The sequence below is a fragment of the Procambarus clarkii genome, chromosome 71, assembly GCF_040958095.1.
Source record: "Procambarus clarkii isolate CNS0578487 chromosome 71, FALCON_Pclarkii_2.0, whole genome shotgun sequence".
NCBI lineage: Eukaryota > Metazoa > Arthropoda > Malacostraca > Decapoda > Cambaridae > Procambarus > Procambarus clarkii.
The window spans coordinates 27,500,029-27,525,515 of record NC_091220.1 but is presented as its reverse complement, the minus strand read 5'-3'; the positions used below and the strand labels follow the sequence as shown (position 1 = coordinate 27,525,515).

General features: G+C 40.2%; 1 protein-coding gene across 2 annotated transcripts; it reads left to right on the top strand.

Annotated features, from left to right (window-relative positions):
* On the top strand, positions 1–25,487 carry LOC138356331 (uncharacterized). Of its 2 annotated transcripts, none has more exons than XM_069312301.1 (4): positions 1–1,041; positions 23,618–23,707; positions 23,813–23,930; positions 25,352–25,487. In XM_069312301.1, the coding sequence occupies exons 2-4, from the start codon at positions 23,618–23,620 to the stop codon at positions 25,381–25,383; spliced, it is 240 nt and encodes a 79-aa protein (XP_069168402.1). In that variant the 5' UTR covers positions 1–1,041; the 3' UTR covers positions 25,384–25,487. The 2 variants fall into 2 exon arrangements, with proteins under 2 accessions (XP_069168402.1, XP_069168401.1); XM_069312300.1 differs by lacking the exon at positions 25,352–25,487 and adding an exon at positions 24,483–25,241.

Sequence of the window (25,487 nt, the reverse complement as noted above, 5' to 3'; positions counted from 1 at the left end):
GCCCTCTCGGGACGCAACGGGGTCCTTACTCTGATGTTGTTAGAGGAAGATATATGTATCCGTTCCCGAGCCAGTATTGGCTATCAAGGGATGAGATCCGTGACGCAAGTAACTTAAAAGGGAGTAGGGAAAGAAAGCTAAGAACTTAATATTATAATTATTACCATCACCTATTAAATATATAAAAATCAAACTTGCACAGGGGGAGGGTATTAACACTATACAAGGGGATTAATCCATAATCGTGGTCTTCTGCTGAAGACGCTGGTGCCACACCACTTTCGGTGCCGATTCCTTGGTGCTTTCTTCGTGGCCTCAACACGTGTCCTCTGAGAATGCCGAGCCTACCCGGGCCACAGGTCAGCCAAAACGAAGGTCCACTGGGGGCACCGTCGTGGAGGCCGTCAACCACACGTCCAGCTGGTCTGCTGGCAGGTACTGAGCCACCAAGGCTGGTACGGCCACTCCACGAACGATATAAGGGGTACGCCCTAGACAGGAGTCTCGTGTGATATCACAAATCACCCTCCTGTCCTCAATACCCCAGTGGATGATCGTCTCCAACAGTCGGTCCCGGGAAAATCCTTTCACTGCCACTCCACTGGCAGGCTAACACACCACCGTGTTCTTCCGGGGGGACGACGTCACAACAGCTGCAGCAAACTTCACAGTATGGAGACTGGCTGCCTCGGGTAGACTGACTCAACCTTCAACACAGTGGTCCCAGGTCGGCTCTGTAAACAGACACGTCATCAATAACCGGGACACTAATACATCTCACTTACGGGCTCGGGCGCAAACACCTGACGTATCCAGTCCATAGATGGCGCTGTCGTCGGAGCACCACCTCACCAGAGGTCAGGAGCGGCTGTGTTGTGAGCTGCACAGGACTGGAAACTGGCCCTTGTGGCCGATATTCGCCGTCCTCATCCGGTGTCGTCGTTCGTTTGGCGGGGATTTCTGGAGCTGACCCACAGATGGCGTAGTTGTTACTGCTCCTTGCTCGGACGCTGGATCCGGGTTCGTAACATTCCCATATCGGTAAGGAGAGCGTCGGCCATGAAGCCTTGTTTAAAGTATGAATATTTTTCCTCTCTAATAAGGTATAATCTCTGTGATGGATTCACAAAAACTATTTTATATTTGCCTTTCTGATAACATATACAAATATAATCTTTATTTGTTAATTAAGCAATATATCAGAGGGCGTGTAGGGTTCGGTGTTCAATGAACGAAAAGGACTGGATCACTGTGTACAGGAGGCTGATATGGCAGAAAACACTCTCCTGGCGACCATATTTCTTGGATAAGTCGCTCCACACAATTGTCGCTTGGACCGTCGACTTCCTATGGCGTCACCTCTCACATATATACCTCTAATTTCGTTATGAAATTAGATTATTTCAGAGTAAAAATAGGTTTGATCATGTTCTATGTGTAGCACCAACATTATAGTAAGTAAATATGCCATATTTCTTCATTACTTACGTAATGCTAGGACGATTTGGGTAGTTTTGGCCTGATTTGGGGTGATTGGGGTAATTCTATGGACCGCCACAGGGTAGTGCATTCAGGTGATAAGCCTCACGAGTGTCCAGAGTGTGGGAAGAGATTCAGTCAACGTGGAAATATGACGACTCACATGTTAGTCCATTCAGGTGACAAGCCTCACGAGTGTCCAGAGTGTGGGAAAAGATTCAGTGAGCGTGGAAATATGAAGACTCACATGTTAGTGCATTCAGGTGACAAACCTCATGAATGTCCAGAGTGTGGGAAGAGATTCAGTCAGCATGGACGTATGAAGACTCACAGGATGGTGCATGCGTATAAGAGACCTTTTCAATGTGCTGAGCGAGGCAAACAATTTAGAGAACGTGGAATAATAATAAGGCACATGTTAGTGCATTCAGGTGACAAGCCTCACGAGTGTCCAGAGTGTGGGAAGAGATTCAGTCGTCTTGGAAGTATGAAGACTCACATGTTAGTGCATTCAGGTGACAAGCCTCACGAGTGTCCAGAGTGTGGGAAGAGATTCAGTCAGCATGGACGTATGAAGACTCACAGGATGGTGCATGCGTATAAGAGACCTTTTCAATGTGCTGAGTGTGGCAAAAAATTTAGAGAACGTGGAATAATAATAAGGCACATGTTAGTGCATTCAGGTGACAATCCTCACGAGTGTCCAGAGTGTGGGAAGAGATTCAGTCGTCTTGGAAGTATGAAGACACATATGTTAGTGCATTCAGGTGACAAGCCTCACGAGTGCCCAGAGTGTGGGAAGAGATTCAGTCGTCTTAGTGATATGAAGAGGCACAAAATGCAGATAATAGGCTAAACACTTAGAGTGTGGAAGGTAATTAAGAGAATGTTGAAGGAGAATGAGGCACATACAGGTATATTAACTTAACTTTAATCTAACAGTGTGCTATCACAATGTCAGTTGGATGTTCTTCAAAGGTAATTTTATTTTGTTTGAGAAATACACTTCACCATGAAAGGTAAAGATCAAGATATTTTATTATATTGTTCTTTTATGAAAGTTAGATGACCAAGCAAGAACTAGAGAAGCTGCCACTATAGGAAAATTCAAAATTGCTTATAAGTATAGAAATATCTCTTTAGTTTAGCAAAGATAAATCAAAGCTTTAAATGTTTTTCTTCATATTTATGTAAATAATAGTGTGATTTCTGTTTTTGTTCTCTGTGAAAATTTATTTAAAATGTAATATACTCTGTAGCTAAGAGATTCATTACATTATTGTAATGACATTATTGTTGTAATATTATTTAGCATTGGTGCTGGTGAAGAAGACAGTCTGAGACGTACTTAAGATGAGACCATTTGATTGATAGGGAAATGTAGGTTAATCAAGGAATTTTCTCATCAGATTCATATGCAAACTGATGTCTATTTTATATTTTTTGTTTAGGCATATTTATGAATAATACTCCTGATTATAAATATTTCACCGAAGAGTTAATTGAAGGCAGATTGGCATTTATAACTGTCAGTCAAGTTAATATGAAATTTAAATTTATATTACTCTAGAAATTTACATCACTCTAAATTTACCAGAAATTTATATTACTCTAGCCTAACTTTATCAGTTATGCTGTAATTGTCTTGGAATAATATTTTACCCGATTTACCTGAGGGGCCACTAACCCTAGTGGCCTCGATAAAAACGGGAAGCTGGCAGCTTGTTGAAGGTTTCCTTCCCCCCCCCCCCATTTTGCTTGATTTTGCTTGATCCAGGTATATTTTGAATTTCAGCACATTTTGACAGTTATGGCGTTGGCAGGTAGTCAGTTCCATCGATCAATAACCCTGTAGGTGAAAAAGCCTGATTCAAAGTTATATTAGCTTGATTAGCAATAATATTATCCTGATTCATATAATCCTCTGTCAATTATATTATCCAAACTGGCAATTATATTAAGATGATTGTGAATTACATAAACCTTACTGGCAATTATATTAGCATGACTGTCAATTTATATCAAACAGATATTTATTTATGTTGTGGTGCTCGTGGGTTCTATTACATCTATCAATTGAGAGTTTCAGATCAGGTTTAGCATTTAGGAACAAGGTTTTGTACATGTAAATAGCACAAGAGAATGTGTAGAGCGAGTGTATATTTAGCATGTTCAGGAATTTAAACAGAGAGGCTGTGTGTTGTTTGAAGACAGTTTCATTGTTCTGATAGCAGATTTTTATTGGGTGGTGATGAGCATCAGGTAATTTGCAGTGGTTGAATGAACCCCATGCACAGATACCATATGTTCACATACCAACCCTAATTTTCTAAGAAACCTCTAGATTTTTAGCTCCAGCCATTTCGTTGCTCTACAACAAACCATTTGAACTCCAAACCTTTCCTGATATTCTAAGGGGAAAAAAAGCAAGAGTAACCTTAGTCCATTAAAGTGTCAATCTCACTGAAGTCAACAATTATAGACCAATATCAACTCTGCAGATTTTGTCTAAAATATTTTAAAGAGTTAATCTACAAGCAGCCTTAATCCTATTTAAAATAAAATAAAATAATAAAATAAAATGTTTATTTAGATAAGGTACATACATACAATAAATTTTTACAAAGATTGGTTGACTTATAGGTAGAGCTAGTACATACAATGCCTAAAGCCACTATTACGCAAAGCGTTTCGGGCATGATAAACTTAAATGACAAGCTTAATACTAATTGAGCATAATGAGTAGAATGAAAACAAGAAATGAAAACATAGATGAAAAAGCAGCACAAATACAATTATGTCGACAAACAGCGCTCTTTAAAAAACAGACATTGGTTGACAATAAAAGGGTAAGGTAGGTTACAGGGAATTTATTAGGTATAGCTTCGTTTTTAACTTAAACTGGTTGAGAGAGGTACAGTCTTTAACATGGCTGGGAAGGTCATTCCACATTCTGGGCCCCTTGATTTGTAGAGCATTTCTAGTTTGATTAAGTCGTACTCTAGGAATATCAAAACTGTATTTATTTCTGGTGTGGTGCTCATGGGTTCTGTTACATCCTTCTATGAAGCTTTTGAGATCAGGATTGGCATTATAGTTTAGTGTTTTATATATGTATAATACACATGAGAGAATGTGCAGTGACTTAATGTCTAACATATTCAGAGATTTGAGTAGGGGTACCGAGTGATGCCTGGGGCCAGAGTTGGATATTGTCCTAATAGCAGCTTTGTGTTGAGTAATTAGAGGACGTAAGTGATTTTGGGTAGTAGAGCCCCAAGCACAAATACCATAGTTGAGATATGGATAGATAAGGGAGTAATAGAGAGTCACCAGGGCAGGGCGTGGTACATAATATCTGATCTTAGAAAGAATGCCCACAGTTTTTGAAACTTTTTTTGATATATTTAGAATGTGTCCCTGGAAATTCAGCTTGTGGTCAATGAAAATGCCAAGGAATTTGCCATCTAATTTGATACAAATTTGGGTATTGTTTATTTTGAGATTTATTTGATTAGAGGATTTATTGCCAAACAGAATATAGAAAGTTTTGTCAATGTTAAGGGTGAGTTTGTTGGCAGTTAGCCAAAGATGGACTTTATTTAGCTCAGTATTTACTGTGGCATTTAGAGCAAGGGGGTCAGGACTGGAGTAAATGAAGGTTGTGTCGTCAGCAAATAGAATTGGTTTGAGGTGATGGGAGGCATTTGGAAGGTCATTAATGTAGATGAGAAAGAGGAGAGGGCCAAGTATGCTGCCCTGAGGAACACCAATGTTGATGGGTAGGGTGGGAGAAATTGTATTATTCACAGAAACATATTGGAGCCTGTCAGTAAGGTAGGATTTGAGGTATTGTAGGGAGTGTCCTCTGACTCCATAATGATGTAATTTAAGAAGAAGGTTTTGGTGGTTGACAGTATCAAAAGCTTTACGCAGGTCCACAAATAACCCAACAGGGAACTCATTTTTATCAAGAGCTGTATGAATCGAGTTAAGCATACTAATAAGTGCATCGTTAGTGCTTTTTTTGGATCTGAAACCATATTGGCAAGGGCTAAGTATATTGAGTTTGGCTAGATATGAGTAAAGCTGCTTATAGATTAGTTTTTCAAAAATTTTTGACAAGTTTGGCAGGATTGATTAACAGTCTGTAGTTGTTAACATCTGTGAGATCACCACATTTGTGGACAGGCGTTACTCTCGCTTTTTTTTAGAATATCTGGAAAGGTTTGGAGTTCAAGTGACTTGTTGAAGAGCAAAGCAATAGCAGGGGCTAAAGATCTGGAGGCTTTTTTGTAATTAAAGTTGGTATCTCCTCAAGGGCACCAGACTTGGTTTTAAGGAAAAGGATTATCTCATTGACGTCAGTGAAATTAATAGGCTTTAGGTACAGAGACTGTGGATAGTTACCTGTAAGATAGTCCTTAATGTCAGTACTGGAAGATGGAATATCATTTGCAAGGGATGAACCAATGGAAGACAAGAACCTATTGAACTCAATAGCAGAATCAGAGGCTGAAAGCTGACCATCGTTATTAGACAGGAGAGTCGGTTTGTTATTTAAGGACTTCTTTGATCCCAATATTTGTGAAATTGTGCTCCAAGTTTGTTTAATGTGGCTCTTTATTTGGGTAAATTTATCTTCGTAGTATTTAGTTTTGGCTCGTCTAATTATCTTAGATAGCAATAATGAGTAATTCTTTGAGAATTCTTTGGAGACAATTCCTAACCTATACTTCTTCTCAAGGTCATGTTTTTTATTAATAGATTTAAGTATTCCCTTTGTAAGCCAGGGATTGTTGAGCCTTTTGGTTGTGACTTGTTTTTGTAAGCATAGGACAGTATGTATTATAAAGGCTAAGAGTTTTTTGAAGAAAAGATTGCACTGCTAGGTTGATGTCCTCTATGTTACCTAACTCGGATTCCCAGTTGACATTATCAGCAGCAGTTATAAAGTTGTCTATAGCAGTTTCATTGTGCAGTCTAAAACGTATCTCTCTTGACTCAAGAGGTGGTTTGCTAATGTTAGTTAAGAGAAATGTGGGGTAATGGTCTGTAGTGCTATCGGTGATTATACCTGAAGTAAGCGGAGAGGTTATGTTTGTCCAGATGTGATCTAGAGTCGTGGCAGTGCTATCAGTGATTCTAGTAGGTCTAGTGATTAAGGGTATGAGGAAGCAGGAATTCATACAGTTGAGGAAGCTAACAGCAGTAGGGTGTTCTGGCTCGCAGACGTCAATATTAAAGTCCCCTGCGATAATTAGGTGGTTTTTGTTCAGTCTGTTATCAAGTATTAGATTTCTAAGGTTTGAGTTTAATTCGGGCACATCAGTGTTAGGAATTCTATAAACTGCACCCACAGACAGGACAGACTCGGCACCTTTGACTCTGAGGCTGGCGAAGATATACTCCTCATAGCAGTCAATAGTTCTAATTTCTTTTAAGCATGTTAGTTCTTGGTGGTAGTAAAGAACAGTGCCACCACCTCTCTCATTTAGCAAAACAAAATTTACTTAGTTCTTACTATAATGGCTTCAGGCCCAAAAAAGGACCAATCATGCACCAATTAGTATGATTAACTTTATATGTGCAGCTCTTGGAAGAAATGAGTACCCTTGTTCATTTATTTGTTGACCTACATTAAGACTTTTACACTGTTAACACATTAACTTTCTTAAATTACAACATTACAGAGTAAGAGGTTAATCCCTCCAATACCTAGAGTCTTACGTTAGTGACAGGCTCCAGTATGTCTGTGAATGATTCCAATTCACCCACTCTACCTATTAACACTGGTGTTACACTGGGCAGTATTCTTCACCCTCTCGTCTTTCTCATTCCCCCCTCCCTTTCCAGCCCGTTGCCATCATGAGGGGGCTTGGTTGGCGGATGCTAGAGTGTGATGCTCCATGGGACAGTGTCCTCTGTCCTTTTGAAGCCTAATGCTCTTGCTGCCATCTTCGCTAATTGTGCTGAATGCTTTTTCCTATTAAGTTTAATTTTTCCTTCCCAATTCTCCTGTTTAATTGCTATTTCCTTGTGACGTTTTGCAATTCTTGATTATTCTTTCAGATGTTTTCTTCTGTTTAGACACCAGGTTTTTGGGGAGGCACACCCTCTCACCCGTAAAACTATGGTACTCGTCATTGTCGAGCAAGAGGACACCTTTATTGTCAATCATTTCCTTCATTGCTGAGCCCAATTATACCATGCTGAGCTTCCATTATATCTTGACGGACTGATGATTCCTATGGTTGCGATTGTAGGGCGTATATCTACAGTGCACCCCTGGGGGGGGGGGGCTTTGTCTTGTTGGGTGTCCTATCCCCTAATTGTGGCTCCATGGTGGGTATGGGGCCTTGTTTGTTGATGAAATGTTTACTCATTCATTTACATGCTGATATCTGACCCTCTTTTTAACTTCTAAGACGTGAGGGGTGGGAGATCAGGCCCCTAAGTCGAACTGTGATGGAAAGCTGGGCTCTGTAGCCCACACTACATTGGTCCCAGATCAGGCAGCTCCTGACTCTCCCTGCTTGATGGGGTTCTGGGAGCTCTTCTACCCAGCAAACACAGAACGTTTGTGAACGTTTTTAAATGGTGCCACAAAGGTAATACTCTAACATTTGACATAAATACGTATTTCTGACGTTCTTAAAACCACTAGATATAACTAAAAACATGCATTCTTGAGACACAGATTTTTAAGATTTATGTAAAAATTTAAAAATAGTAGTGAATGCTATGGAATTATAATGTTTTCATGCTTTATATATATAAAAATAAACAATTTTCAGTCAACATTTCGTTTTTTTTTTGTTTACTTTATGTAAACCTATCCAATTTATATTCTTATAACATAAATATAACATTTATATGTCGTCATTATAACGTTATTTACACGACATCGTTACATTATTATAATGTTATATTAATGTATAATTCCTGTATAAAAAAACTGAAATATATTGAGCTTTATATTTTAAACCTTGTAAAATTGTCGTAAAACTTGGAATAAGACAGTAAGCATGCTTTATTTATGAAAATATAGAAACAAATCAACAAAAACATAAACCACAAGTCACCTAGCTATAATTCTTTGTCTTTCTAGAGAATGTAATTTAAGCTTTGACAATCTTTCTTCATATGACAGGTTTCTATTTTGCAGTATTAACTTTGTTATCCTCCGCTGGACGCATTCTAGTAAATTTATAACCATGCTGTGGATATACTGTGACCAAAAGTGAAGTGCATATATATCTAAATGGAGCCTACCCAGAGCAAGATATATCTGAAGAACAATGAACCGATATCTTAATTATTACTAATTTTTCAATACATAAATCCCAGTGTTCTGTTTGCCTTATTCATTGATTTTTGTTTGTTTTAAATTCTTACTAATCATAACTCCCAGATCCCTTTCATAATTCGACTCCATAATCTTAGCACCATGCATGCATCTAGCTTATATCTTGTAACTCGATCTATCGTCATTACCTATCCTTTAAACCTTACATTTGTCAGTATTAAACGGCATCCGCCAATCTTTTGACCATATTTCAGTACCCAATTTAGATCGTTCGATCGATCAATTTAGATCTCCTTGTATCATGTATCATCATACATGATGATATAATGATACACACTACTGGGTATGCTGATAATATAATGACACACACTACTTGTTATGCTAACATGCAGAACACTCTTAACTCTGTATTAGTCTTATGTCAGGACTTAGGTTTAATCATATCTCAGCAGAGGAAACAAAGATACTAAATGGGTGTCCACCCAGGCAGGGAGGAGCTGTTCACAAGATGCAACTGTATGATGGCTCCCAGCTTGACTATGTTAACAGATTCAAATACCTTAAAATTTGCCTTGTATTGTCCTTTTGTATTCAAACTCTGTCGTCAGTATAAAGAGAGGCTCCATAAGCCCTCTTGGAGATGTTGCAGGTTATCACTCAGGCTATGGTGCCAATGTCACAATTGTCAAAATGATGTACCTTGCATACATCAGATCTTTAGTGGATTATGCTGCATCTCTGCTTGCCTTGATGACTGAAAGAAAGCTTAAAGGGCTTGAAAACTTGCAGAACGAAGTCTTGAAGATAATCTTTGGATGCCCCTCGTACCACAAAGATACTTAACATGAGGAAGGAACTTAATATTCCGAGTGTTGTTTATCGTGTTACTATAATTAACTGTCAAATTGGTATAAAAATGCTAAGGCTAGATCATCCTATCTCTTGCACAGAAGCCTTCCAGAATGTCTTTATTGAAGGTCAACATTGTTTCATGTGGCACTGTATCAAAAGCTTTGCTAAAGTCAAGGTACACAACATCACAATCCTTACCACTATCAACTGCCTCAACTATGCTGGAATAAAAAAGAGAGCAAATTTGTTAAACATGAACGGCCATGTGTAAAACCATGTGTTGCGACTTAACCCCATTGATTCTAAATCTTTGATTCCTTTGGTATAGCCATGCCCTAATTCAGCTTAATATAGAATCCACAATATAGTGAGCCTCTATATTTTTAATCAGTCTTTTATGTAGCACTGTATCAAAAGCTTATATTATGAGTGGGAAGTCCGTATAAACAACTGGGCCTCTACCCCCCTTTCAATCCGAACTATTTTCCTTGCTTCTTGCACTGAAATGTGTACAATTCTCTAAACTGATACATTAATTGTGACTCTTTATCATCCTTAATTGCTCTCAACTCTTTAAGACATACTGTAACATGCACGTGTCTGAAGCTAGACACAAATACAACAAAATTATTAATGATAACAAGAGACTTCGAACTGGGTACCTCACAGGAAGGTGTCCTCAGTCCTACCTTATTTAATATCTTAATAAACACGCTGTTAAACTCTGTACCGAGCAAACCCAACGTCCACATCATTATAGCTATGCTGATGATATAATGATACACACCACTGGGCATGCTTATGATATAATGATACACACCACTGGGTATGCTGATGATATAATGATACACACCACTGGGTATGCTGATGATATAATGATACACACCACTGGGTATGCTGATGATATAATGATACACACTACTGGGTATGCTGATGATATAATTATACACACCACTGCTTATGCTGATGATATAATGATACACACCACTGGGTATGCTGATGATATAATGATATACACAACTGGGTCTGTCAATGATATAATGATACACACAACTGGGTATGCTGATGATATAATGATACACACAACTGGGTATGCTAACACGCAGAACACTCTTAACTCTGTATTAGACTCATGTCAGGACCTAGATTTAATTATCCCAGCAGAGAAAACAAAGATACTAAATCGGCGCCCACCCAGGCAGGGAGGAGCTGTTCGCAAGATGCAACTGTCTGATGGCTCCCAGCTTGACTATGTAAACAGATTCAAATACCTTGGCCTTGAGGTGCCACTGTATGGTCCTGTTGTATTCAGACTCTGTCGTCAGTATAAAGAGAGGCTCCGAGCTCTCAAGGCTGTTGCAGGTTATCACTCAGGCTATGGTGCCAATGTCACAATTGTCAAAATGATGTACCTTGCATACATCAGATCTTTAGTGGATTATGCTGCACCTCTGCTTGTTTTGATGCCTGAAAGAAAGCTTGGAGGGCTTGAAAAATTGCTGAACGAAGCCTTGAGGATAATCCTTGGGTGCCCTCGTACCTCAAAGATACTTAATATGAGAAAGGAACTTAATATTCCGAGCGTTGTTGATCGTGTTACTGAAATTAACTGTCAAATTGGTATAAAAATGCTTAGGCTAACTCATCCTAGTCCTTGCACAGAAGCCCTCCAGAATTTTTTTATTGAAGATCAGCATTGTTCCAAATGGATAACAAAAATTGGAACTCAACTCAGAATGTATCAGGTTCATGATTTGTACCAAGAGAAACAACAACGGCACTTTCCTGCACCGTGGGAGGTTACACCCTTTCCAGTTTTAATCCCTCCCTTTCCACCCAAGAAGCAAATTAGAGATCAGCCCAAGCTTCGTCTAGAGGCAAAGCTCAACGCCTTAAGCCATATTGATGCTCTGTCCACAGAGCATTCTCTCTCTCAAATCATATACACTGATGGTTCCCTGTATATATGGGAACAGGGAACCAATATGTTCCCATAAAATACAAATATACAAATCAGTAGTAAAGTTGATGGTAAATTCCTTGGTGTCCTCATCGTTAACAAGTTGAATTTCCAGGGACACATTCTAAATATAGCAAAAAAAGTTTCTAAAACTTTTGGCATTCTTTCTAAGATCAGATATTATGTACCCCGCCCTGCCCTGGTGACGCTCTATTATTCTCTCATCTATCTGTATCTCAACTATGGTATTTGTGACTGGGGTTCTACTACCCAAGCCATGGGGACATAGACCTTCAAAACCAGTCCAGATTCCCGGTGGAGGAGATTTCAGCAAATTCAACTTCAATAATAAACAGATAAACTGGGAGCAAATAAACCAGGACTTCACAGAAATAAACTGGGAAGAACAGCTAGAAAATGCAAACTTGAACCAGTGCCTGGAAAAAATAAGCTCAGTAGCACTAGAAATATGTTCAAACCGCATACCTCTAAGAAAAAAGAGGAAGAGATGCAGATTGGAACGGGAACGTCGTTCCCTATATAGGCGAAGAAAACGAATCGTGGAACAACTTGAGAGTCGCACCCTATCTCAAGAACGACGAAGAAGGTTAGGTAGAGAAATAGAAACAATTTAACTCAAGCTACAAGAATCATACAAAACCCAGGAGAGGCAAAGAGAGCAAAAGGCCATCAGTGAAATAGAGAGAAATCTGAAATAAATTTTCTCCTATGCAAAATCAAGATCAAAACTAGTATCGGGCCCCTACGAAAGGGAGATGGAACTTTCACCGATGACAACAAAGAAATGAACGAGCTACTGAGGAAGCAGTACGACTCTGTTTTAAGCGAGCCATTAAACGCATTAAAGATTGATAACCCAAATGAATTTTTCATGGATATGATACCAACATTAAATCATATATCAGACGTCACCCTATCCCCACTGGATTTTGAGGAAGCCATAAACAGTATGCCTATGCACTCTGCACCAGGCCCGGATTCTTGGAACTCCATATTCATCAAGAACTGTAAAAAACCACTATCGCAGGCCCTCCACATTCTTTGGAGACAAAGCCTAGATACTGGCGTTATTCCTGATATACTAAAAACAGCAGAGATAGCACCACTTCATAAAGGAGGAAATAAGGCAGAGGCAAAAAATTACAGACCGATAGCACTAATATCGCACATCATAAAAAATTTTGAGAGAGTGCTAAGAAGTAAGATCACAAAATACATGGAATCACAGCATCTCCATAACCCCGGACGACATGGTTTCAGAACAGGGCGCTCTTGCCTGTCACAGTTGCTGGACCACTATGCTATGGCATTAGATGCTATGGAAGACAAACAAAACGCTGATGTAATTTATACAGATTTCGCAAAAGCTTTTGATAAATGTGACCATGGTGTTATTGCACATAAAATGCGTTCAAAAGGAATTACCGGAAAAATAGGCAGATGGATCTACAATTTCCTGACCAACAGAACCCAATGTGTAATAGTCAACAAACTAAAATCCAGCCCATCAACCGTGAAGAGCTCAGAACCCCAGGGCACTGTGCTTGCTCCAGTACTTTTTCTCATCCTCATATCGGACATAGATAAGAACACAACCTATAGCACTGTATCATCCTTTGCAGATGACACTAGGATCTTCATGAGAGTAGGCAACATAGAAGACACGGCAAACCTCCAGTCAGATGTAGATCAGGTCTTTCTATGGGCTACAGAAAATAATATGGTGTTTAACGAAGATAAGTTCCAGCTCATGCGCTATGGAAAAAATGAAAATATAAAAACGGAAACCACGTACAAAACTCAGGCAAATCATAACATAGAACGTAAAGGCAATGTAAAGGATCTGGGTGTACTCATGTCGGAAGACCTTACCTTTAAAGAACACAATAAAGTATCCGTCACAACTGCAAGAAAAATGACAGGTTGGATAACAAGAACTTTTCACACATGAGATGCTATACCGATGATGACACTTTCAAAACGCTTGTGCTCTCTAGAGTGGAGTACTGCTGCACAATGACAGCCCCTTTCAAAGCTGGAGAAATTGCTGACCTGGAGAGTGTGCAGAGATCCTCTACTGCTAGAATCCACTCAGTAAAACACCTAAACTATTGGGACCGACTAAAGAGCCTAATCTGTACTCCCTTGAGCGCAGGCGGGAGAGATACATAATAATTTACACGTGGAAAATATTAGAGGGGCTGGTCCCAAACCTGCACACAGAAATAACATCACATGAGACCAGAAGACATGGCAGGATGTGCAGAATACCCCCGTTGAAAAGCAGAGGTGCAACAGGTACTCTGAGAGAGAACTCTATCAACATCAGAGGCCCGAGACTGTTCAACACGCTTCCGCTACACATAAGGGGCATAACTGGCCGACCCCTCACAGTGTTGAAGAGAGAACTGGATAAGCACCTCCAAAGGATACCTGATCAACCAGGCTGTGACTCATACGTCAGGCTGCGAGCAGCCGCGTCCAACAGCCTGGTTGATCAGTCCAGCAACCAGGAGGCCTGGCCGACGACCGGGCCGCGGGGACGCTAAGCCCCGGAAGCACCTCAAGGTAACCTCAAGGTAAGGTAAGGTAGCCTCCCCTCCCATTTTGGCGGTTAAGTCCCCCCTGTCCCGGATATGGAGATTCCCTTGGCCCTCAATATTCTCTCTCATTATCGGATGCTGCCCTTGATGAGGGGGGGGCTGCCCTGTTTCTGTCCGTCCTCCCCCTCCCCCCCCCCCCTGATTGCCTTGACCGCCCCTCTCCGATGCCTCCTGCTCCGGACCCTGTCAGGTCACCTCTGGTCCGTCCTACCACTCCCTTGATTCATTGTTCTTGCTAGATTTACCTATGCCCCATAACCGATTTCACTGATCCTGATCTTAGAATACTGTGTACTCACCTAATTGTGCTTGCGGGTGTTGAGCTTTGGCTCTTTGGTCCCGCCTCTCAACTGTCAATCAACTGGTGTACAGATTCCTGAGCCTACTGGGCTCTATCATATCTACATTTGAAACTGTGTATGGAGTCAGCCTCCACCACATCACTTCCTAGTGCATCCATTTATTAACTACTCTGACACTGAAAAAAATCTTTCTAATATCTCTGTGACTCATCTGGGTACTAAGTTTCCACCTGTGTCCGCTTGTTCGTGTTCCACCGGTGCTAAAGAGTTTGTCCCTGTCCACCCTGTCAATTCCCCTGAGAATTTTGTAGGTGGTTATCATGTCTCCCCTTACTCTTCTGTTTTCCAGGGATGTGAGGTTCAGCTCCTTTAGCCTTTCCTCGTAGCTCATTCCTCTCAGTTCCGGGACGAGACTGGTGGCACACCGCTGAATCTTCTCTAACTTTGTCTTGTGTTTAACTAGGTATGGACTCCAGGCTGGAGCTGCATACTCCAGGATTGGTCTTACATAAGTGGTATACAGGATCCTGAACGACTCCTTACACAAGTTTCTAAAGGCAGTTCTTATGTTGGCCAGTCTAGCATATGCCGCTGATGATATTCTTTTGATGTGGGCCTCTGGGGACAGGTTCGGTGTGATATCAACCCCTAGATCTTTCTCTCTATTTGACTCTTGCAGGATTTCACCTTCCAGATGATACCTTGTATTCAGCCTCCTGCTCCATTCGCCTAATTTCATTACCTTATACTTTCCTGAGTTGAACTTTAGCAGCCATTTTCTAGACCATTCCTCCAGTTTGTCCAGGTCATCCTGTAGTCTCTGTCTATCTTCATCCATCTTGATTCTTTTCATAAATTTTGCATCCTCAACAAACATTGAGAGGAACGAGCCTATACCCTCCGGAAGATCGTTTACATATATTAGAAACAGGATGGGTCCAAGTACTGAGCCCTGTGGGACTCTGCTGGTGACATCTCGCCACTCTAATGTCTCCCCTCTCACCGTTACTCGCTGTTTCCTGTTGCTTTAGTATTCCCTTATCCACTGGAGCACCTTCCCCTTTACTCCTGCCTGTTGCTCCAACTTTTTTAACAGCCTTTTATGGGGTACTGTATGAAAGGCTTTCTGGCAGTCCAGGAAAATGCAGTCAGCCCACCCTTCTCTTTCCTGCCTAATTTTTGTTGCCTGGTCATAGAATTCTATTAAACTTGTGAGGCACGATTTACCATCCCTGAACCCTTGTTGGTGGTGCGTTACAAAGTTATTTCCCTCTAGGTGCTCTACGAGCCTTTTCTTCACGATCTTCTCCATCACCTTGCATGGTATACAAGTTAGGGAAACTGGCCATTAGTTCAGTGCCTCTTGCCTGTCACCCTTCTTGTATATTGGGACTACGTTAGCTGTCTTCCAACTTTCTGGTAAGTCTCCTGTTTCCAGTGACCTGTTATACACCATAGAGAGAGCGTGGCACATTTAGTGCTTCTGCTTCTTCCTTTAGTATCCATGGTGAGATTCTGTCAGGCCCAACAGCCTTTGTCACATCCAGCTCCAGCAGACACCTTTTGACCTCATCACTGGTGAGGACAAATTCCTCCAAGGTTGCTTGGTTTGCCTCCTCCTCATTTAGTGCAGGGGCTTCTCCTTGTTCTATTGTGAAGACTTCCAAGAATCTCTTGTTGAGTTCTTCACACACCTTCTTGTCATTCTCTGTGTATCTGTTCTCCCCTTTTCGCAGTTTCATCACTTGTTCTTTCACTGCTGTTTTCTTCCTGATGTAGCTGTGGAGCAGCTTTGGTTGGGTCTTGGCTTTACTCGCTATGTCATTTTCAAACTGTCTCTCTGCTTCCCTTCTTACTCTGAGGTACTTATTTCTGGCCCTCTGCTATCTCTCCCTACTATCCGGTGTTCTGTTATTTCTGTAGTTTCTCCATGTTCTTTTACTCAGTTGCTTCTCTACCTTGTTGTGTTTTAATTTGCCTTTGTTTGACCCTTGTTCACTATTTCTGTTCTCATTATTTTTGACAATGTTTATTCTTCATTGAAATATTCGTGTATTTTATGCCAACTTCTACGAACTCCAATTTCTGATAACGCGGTTTTCACCGCTTTGTGTCTGTCTGCAAGAGCCGATGCTTGTCACTCATCCTAGTCACTTCCGTGGTTATGCCATTCTCCCTCTCCTCTTTTGTTATGGCCCATAAGAGTACCGCTCTCTTGATTCGTACTGATATTACCTTCGTCCTCTGAACCAATGGAAGAGAAGAACCTATTGAACTCAATAGCAGAATCAGAGGCTGAAAGCTGACCAATGTTATTGGACAGGAGTGTTGGTTTGTTATTTAAAATCTTCTTTGATCCCAATATTTGTGAAATTGTGCTCCAAGTTTTTTTAATGTTGCTCTTTATTTGGGTAAATTTATCTTCATAGTATTTAGTTTTGGCTCGTCTAATTATTTTAGATAGCAATAACGAGTAATTCTTTGAGAATTCTTTGGAGACGGTTCCTAACCTATACTTCTTCTCAAGGTCATGTTTTTTATTAATGGATTTAAGTATTCCCTTTGTAAGCCAGGGATTGTTAAGCCTTTTGGTTGTGACTTGTTTTGTAAGCATAGGACAGTGGGTGTTATAAAGGCTAAGAGTTTTTTGAAGAAAAGATTGCACTGCTAGGTTGATGTCCACTATGTTACCTAACTCGGACTCCCAGTTGACATTATCAGCAGCAGTTATAAAATTGTATATAGCAGTTTCATTGTGCAGTCTAAAACTTATTTCTCTTGACTCTAGAGGTGGTTTGCTAATGTTAGTTAAGAGAAATGTGGGGTAATGGTCTGTAGTGCTATCGGTGATTATACCTGAATTAAGCGGAGAGGTTATGTTGGTCTAGATGTGATCTAGAGTCGTGGCAGTGCTATCTGTGATTCTAGTAGGTCTAGTGATTAAGGGTATGAGGAAGCAGGAATTCATACAGTTGAGGAAGCTAACAGCAGTAGGGTGTTCAGGCTCGCAGAGGCCAATATTAAAGTCCCCTGCGATAATTAGATGGTTTTTGTTCAGTCTGTTATCAAGTATTAGATTTCTAAGGTTTGAGTTGAATTCGGACACATCAGTGTTAGGAATTCTATAGACTGCACCCACAGACAGGACAGACTCGGCACCCTTGACTCTGAAGCTGGCGAAGATATACTCCCCATAGCAGTCTCTAGTTCTAATTTCTTTTAAGCATGTTAGTTCTTGGTGGTAGTAAAGAGCAGTGCCACCACCTCTCTGAAGTTGACGACAGTTGTGAATTGCCGAGTAGTTAGGCATGTTAAAGAGTTGAGTAGTATCCTCTTTCAACCATGTTTCAATAAGTATAATAAAAGAGAATTTGTTGTCAATAGTTTCAATCAAGGCACTAACATCATCGAAGTGTTTACCTAGGGATCTAACGTTCAAGTTGATTACAGAGATTTTGTGATTATGAGTTAATACATTGTTTACATCATGTGCTGCAAAATATCTGCAATTTAGATCATTAAAGTGATGATTGTCATAGATTGTGGATAAGAGGTTTAGTTCTGGGTCTATACTTGTCTGCATAAAAAAGCTGATTGCAGGAGAACAATGCAAGAAAGGCAAGTTACAAGGTAGAATTAAGCTATAAAAGGGGGAAAAATATGTAAACAATACTGTACAAAACAAACACAAAATGAACAACAAAAGAAAAAAATGAGGTAGCTTACAAGGGGCTTACAGGGGTACAATGGAGTAAGGGAGTATGGCGAGGCTAGGCAATATATTTATATTGAAATATATATATTTCTATATAGTGGGGGCCGGGCCTTTGAGATCTCCCATATTTGATAACCCTTAATGCTAACTACTGCCCCAACACCCATTTAATACTAGATCCCCCATAGCAAGCCCACCATTTTTATAACAATGATGATGAAAGTTCTCTTATCAAGATACTGGATATGGCTCTTCAAATGGAAGATGCTGCACGTGATGCTCGTGTCATGGAGTGCAGTGCCAACAACGGTTCTGCCACTGTTACTAACAGTGATGAGGTACGTAAGGTTCAGGGAGGACACCATGATCAAAGAAGATATCATGGCAAACCTAACAGTAAATTGAACCGAGAGCCACATCACAACTGGAGTCATGGAACAAGACTCAAGCAGTCACAACGACCCACATCAGAGGGTGTCAACAATAAATGTTACAATTGTGGAGGAGACTACCCACACCAAGGTAATGTTTGTCCTGCTCAAGGTAAGAAGTGTTATGAGTGTGGAAAACTCGGTCATTTTGGTGCTATGTGTCGTTCTGCACTAAAGAAACCACAGTCAGTGAATAAAAGCACTGTACGAGGATCAGGTCAGAGGGGTCGAGGTGGTAAACACAATCTTGCACCTCATATTCAGAATGTTAATAATGTACAAGACAACATTTCATTACAACCAGTCTCAGATGACAGTGAATGTGACTATATTTATGGAGTACAATCAATCACAGAATGGAATGATCTACGAAACAACCCAGAGACTATAGTATACATTGCTGGTATTTGTCTCAAAGTTCTTATTGACACTAGAGCAAACACTGACACCATTGCTGAATGTCACTATGGGAATTTCAAAAAACAGTTCCCAAAGCTTGAAAACTACAATGGCAAAGCCACTGCCTATGCTTCAAAGGTAGCCTTGCCAGTGATTGGAACTTTCACTGCAGAGATTAAGTCAAAAAGTGCATTGCTCACTACTACATTCCATGTTGTTAGGAATGCAAAGGAGTCTCTATTCAGTTACAAGACTTCAACCAAATTGGGGCTACTTCAGCTTTCTAATGCTGTAGCAGTGGAATCTGCAAACAATGTTGATGCTATTGTTGCTGAATTTTCTGATCGATTTGAATCCATAGGTTGTTATACTGATAGCAAAGTACATCTGCATATCAATCCAGATGTAATTCCAGTTGCCCAACCACATCGCCAACAGCCATTCCATACTCGCAAGATAGTCGATGCCGAATTGGATAGGCTGATCGAACTAGATATCATTGAACCAGTAACAGGCCCAACACCATGGGTAAGCCCAATTGTCACTCCACCAAAGCCGAAGAATCCAGATGAGATACACATTTGTGTCGACATGCGTGTTCCCAACAAGGCAATAATGCGTGAACGCCATCCTACACCCACTGTAGATGATATGATCTACCGTTTGAATGGTGCAACTGTATTCAGCAAGTTAGATTTAAACAAGGGCTATCATCAGCTTGAACTTGATGATGAGAGTCGATTCATCACAACGTTTACGACACATCGAGGTCTGTATGGGTACAAGCGCCTGAGTTTTGGTATTGTGACGATAATCTCTTTCTAGAGAGATTGAGCCTGCTCTTCCCTACTTCAAGTTACGTCCCAAAATACAAGTATAAGATGCTACATTCAAGATACGTCACCGGTAGCACAAAACGTTTTGACCAGGAGGCAAAACGTACCCAATTCCCCCCACTCCACACGCCGGCTCGTCATCAAACCAGCTAACTACCCTTCACCAGATTGCCTGCCCCTGATTGGTGACTCGCCAGCCGCACACCTGCACACAGCACCTCGGCACCCTCTACCAGAGTCGACGTCTGAGCCTGACCAGCTATCAACTTCAGAATATTCCTTGTGCTCTTAGCGTTGACATCTCTCCCTGGCATACTAGCTCATTAGCTCGTATATGAAGGGAGGTTTCAGCCATAGCCGATATTCTCAGCACCATTTCAACATTATTTAATCTATTGTGATTTTGTATTTATCTTTGTCATTTTATTTCATTAGTCATTTGCCCAAGATTTGCCTTTATTTTTCATTTATGTTTAAAGTAAATGTATTAAAGTTTCATTGTTCATACTTTGTGTTTTACATGTTCCTCCCTCTAACTTACCACAGACAACAGGCAAGCAGTTTATATTTTTGATTTAAGTGTGACCAGGCTTTGACACCTGCCATTGGAGGACTGCCGAACATCAACACTCCAACACTTCCCCGTCACAGTATTAACAGTGCTGCCGAGGTATTCCACCACATCATCAGCCAGGTATTGCAAGATATACCTAATGCTGACAATATGTCTGATGACATTATTTATGGCCGTACCCAAGCTGAACACGACAAAGCTCTTCGTGCAACATTGCAACGCCTACGAGACAAAAATCTGACGCTAAGCCGAGCAAAGCGTGAGTTCAATCAACATAAAATTTAATTCTTCGGACATGTACTTAGTGACAAAGGTCTGTCTCCAGATCCTAACGAAGTTGCAGATATCAAGAATGCTGCACCTCCTTCAACATCTACTGAAGTACATAGTTTTCCGGGAATGGCAAACTACTGTTCTCGCTTCATTCCAGATTTTGCTACCATTATGAAAAACTCTACGTGAGCTCCTGAAGAAAAAATGCATCATGGTACTGGAGTGATATCGAGCAAAATGCATTTGATGCTGTGAAAGATGCACTAGTAGAGAATGCGACTGCTGCGTACTTTGATCCATCAATGGACACCAGTTAACGGTGGATGCTAGTCCTATTGGTTTAGGTGCTGTGTTAGCCCAACACATACCTGGTCAACCTGATCCCATAGTAGTAATTGCCTATGCCAGCCGTTCTCTCACAGATGTTGAGCAACGATACAGGCAGACAGAGAAGGAAGCTTTTGCTCTTGTATGGGGCTGTGAACACTTCAATGTGTATCTGCTTGGTGCACCCTTCAACGGTTTGTGGTCAGTGACTATCGTGGTGGAGACCGTCTTCAATAATCCAAAGTCCAAACCACCAGCTCGCATTGAGAGATGGGCTCTTCGTCTGCAACCATACAACTTTATTGTGAAATACAAGCCGGTGCAGGCAATCCCCCTGATTACATCAGTTGTCATCCTGCCAACAGTTTCACCATCACCAAGCATCAGCAAGTTGCCGAGGAATATGTACACTCTGTAACCTGTGATGCAGTCCCTGAGGCTCTCACTCTTGATGAAATCCGTACTGCAACCCTAGAGGACCCAACTCTGCAAGTAACAGTGGATGCATTGACTAGGAAAAAGTTATAACGCATCCCACCCTCAGGAGTTGACCAAGATGCATTCAAAGCACTTGAACGCATCCAGACAGAATTAAGTGTTACGCGACACCGTGCTGCGAGGTACTCGTATTGTCATTCCAGCTGTTCTCCAGCAACGTGCTCTGAAGCTTGCACATCAAGGAGACCAAGGTCTTGTTAGGACCAAACAGCTGCTACGAGAAAAGGTGTGGTTTCCTGGCGTTGATCGTCAAGCAAAGGATATGCATGATGCCTGTGTCCCTTGCCAAGCTGCAGTGGATACTTCAAGACCAACACCTCTACAACCTTCACCACTACCTGCTGCACCATGGACGGAAGTATCGATGGACTTCTGCGGACCGCTACCAACTGGAGAGTACTTGATGGTAGTCATTGATGATCACTCACGTTATCCAGAAGTAGAAATCATCACTTCCACATCTGCAAAGGCTGTCATCCCAAAACTCGACAACATCTTTTCAAACTTTGGCATTCCTGAAGTTGTCAAGTCGGACAATGGACCGCCATTCAATGGACAAGACTTCGTCAACTTTGCTGAGCATACTGGATTCAAACACCGCCGTGTAATGCCACTACATCCTCAAGCAAATGGAGAAGTCGAGAGATTCATGCAACCTCTCCTGAAAGCGGTACGCTGTGCTCATGCCGAAGGACGATCCTGGAAACAAGCTATGTATGCTTTTCTCAGGAACTACCGTGCAACACCGCATGGAACACTGGGCAAGTCGCCTGGCGAACTTTTATTTGGACGTCCTATGAGAATCGGACTATCTGTCATGCCAGCCGAGGTAACGGATAAACGTCTAAACGTCTCGCTCAGAAGGATGCACTAGCCAAGGGCAAAATGAAAATTGCTCATGATCAACGTGCAAAGGAACAATTCATAAAGGTTTGAGACACAGTTCTAGTTAAAAAGAAAAAAAGAGGGAAAGCTAGATATGCCGTATGATACAAAACCATATAAAGTGATTAGTGTAAAAGGAACTATGGTAACAGCTAGTAATAGAGATCATAGTATAACACGTAATATGGCTTATTTCAAAGTGATTCCAACTAGTGTAGAAAATGATGAAGTGCAAAGTCATACGAACGAAAAAAAAAATGAGATATAACCCGACAAACAATTCATCAAGGGATATTCTTGTATTTAAGGACTCTCATCCTAAATGTTATGTTAAACGTCCTACACGATTTGATGATTAATTGTGTTCTCATGTAATGTAAAGTATTTACTTGTTATGCTGAACTAAATTTAATATTGTTTGAATAATGCAGATCTCTCATTCAATATTTTGTAACTCTGTATTACAGTTTCTTTCATGTTTGTTTAACATTGCATATGTATTTTTAACATTGATATCGTATGTGGTAAAGATTAAGTTGTTTAAATTCTTTGTGTGCTTAATTAATGTTAAATGTATGCAATATCTCTTGATATGTTAATAACTTACTTTGTGTCAATAACTTTGCTTTGTACTACAAGCATGGTAGACATCCTATATTTATTCTTTTTAAAGAAAAGGAGTGATGTCATGTTCACAGAAATCGGTACCATCCGTTTTCTATGTGCGGCGACTCAGACGCCGAGAGAAGGTAAACAGAGAGCATACAGGACACCCGCCAAGCTTGGTAGCTACTAGTCATGTATCAGTTTAAGTATTAAAGTCAATAACCAAGCAATGGCTTTATATCAACCCTACAACCATGACTTCCTCAGTAACACACAAATACCACATTTACCTGTTTAAAAATCCCATTAGCCTGTATTTCATGAAAATTATTAATATTTTGAGAGCACATTAAGAGATAAAACTGTATTAAGCCTTTTAGTCCATACATGGCAGTTACTGTTTATACCAACCGAAAATCATTTACAAATGTGGCTAATCTAAGATTGACATATTCAAGTAATTTAATCCATAAATCTATTACTAACTTTATGCTAATTTCTTTTTTTTGGGGAGAACAACCCTTAATAAGATTTTTCAATTTTGTAGATGACATTTGAAAAGCGGTACGCTGTGGTAGGCTTCAATGATCATAGTGTGGGTATCATCTCAGCAACCTGGATTGAAAAATCTGATGATGTAAGCATTACTTTGAAACTAAAAAATTGCATATATTGAGTTGGTTTAAAAATATTCCAAATTAGTGCTAAAATAAGCATGTAACAATTTATTTTGACTTTTCAGGAAACCATATTGTGCTGGTGGCCTCGGAGCAGGCATACAGTTAGTGCCCAAAAGCATGAAAAGCCAGACACGACAAACTGGCGAGTGCATGTCGTATCAACAATCCTATCAACAACCGGTAGGTATTAAATTTATAATTATTAAGATTTAAGATACAAGACACCTATTCATTCATTCACCATAACTTTAACATTGCAGACATAAAAACAGCATTATAATTATATTTTAATCACAAGATGGGTTTCCTCATATCTACTTAAGACTTGTGTGCCCCAGCTATAAGTTCCAAATCATGTACGTCGTATTATTAAACATCACAGAGGGCCTCATAGCCTGGTGGATAGCGCGCAGGACTCGTAATTCTGTGGCGCGAGTTCGATTCCCCCATGAGGCAGAAACAAATGGGCAAAGTTTCTTTCACCCTGAATGCCCGTTACCTAGCAGTAAATAGGTACCTGGGAGTTAGTCAGCTGTCACGGGCTGCTTCCTGGGGGTGGAGGCCTGGTCGAGGACCAGGCCGCGGGGACACTAAAGCCCCGAAATCATCTCAAGATAATCTCTTTAGGAAGCTGATTTAAGTTATTTCTTAGTGTTCATTACTCTACTAGGTAACGATAAATATATATCTCACTGATATATTACTAATTACAGGTATATTCAATTATTACAGATGATTTTGACGTTGCAAAAACAAAGATGCTTAGCTGCGGAAGACACTTCAAATAAGAAACTGAAGGCGATATGGGCTATCCTCAACAACGAAAAAGGAAACCATGCTTCAAATATGAAGCAGAGAATTCCGAGAATAACAAACATAAGCATTGATAAGCTACAACAGTAATTTAAAAAAATTTGCAACTTGAAAAATGCCATTCAATACATTAAACAATTTAAATAATTTTCTTGATAATTAAATAACTTGCTAATTTTCTAATTAAAATTTTTTGGTAGTTCATGCAGAAAAGATAAAATTGCTAAATAATAAGAATAATGATATAATCTTGTTTTTATAGGATAGGATAAAATCTAACACTTACGTATTTGTAAATTATGTAATATTAACACCAAGTCTTTCACACACTCCTGAGTGCTTTCTCAAGGTTTTGAGTGTATGGTAAGGATGAGGCTTACATTTCAACGACTATATTTCTCTTGCTAATTTTGTTAGTCGTTGAGATCTATCTCTCTTCATAACCCACAAACTTATCTGCTTGATGGGGTTCTGGGAGTTCTTCTACTCCCCAAGCCCGGCCTGAGGCTAGGCTTTACTTGAGAACTTTGTTCTAGTGCTTGGCTTGGGCTTGGTGATTGTGGGGATTATCATAGAGGATTACATGCTGTTATGGAAATAGTCAACTAGAGGGTTATTTTGTAGACCCAGGTCAATATTGAAATCACCTAGAATGATGTGATTTTTGTTGAGATGTTATTTATGATAAGATTCCTTATCATAAATAAGTTATTTATGATAAGATTTTATATATATATATATATATAATCAAAATTACTAATGTACTACATTTTTGTTGTTGCTTTTAGGTGTTGCTTTTAACCAGTGTACGTGGGTCTGATTGTGCAACCACGGTTCGATGAATGATGAAGAAGATAGGAACAAACGGCCTTTGGTCACACAGCCTAAACGGACAAAAGAAGAAATTATCATTTCTAGAAAAAC

Excerpts from the sequence above, each read along its gene's own strand:
- LOC138356331 (XM_069312300.1), top strand. The coding sequence starts at position 23,655 with ATGATCATAGTGTGGGTATCATCTCAGCAACCTGGATTGAAAAATCTG. Across the intron at positions 23,708-23,812 it reads GGATTGAAAAATCTGATGAT|GAAACCATATTGTGCTGGTG; the intron begins GTAAGCATTACT and ends TTGACTTTTCAG. Across the intron at positions 23,931-24,482 it reads AACAATCCTATCAACAACCG|ATGATTTTGACGTTGCAAAA; the intron begins GTAGGTATTAAA and ends CAATTATTACAG.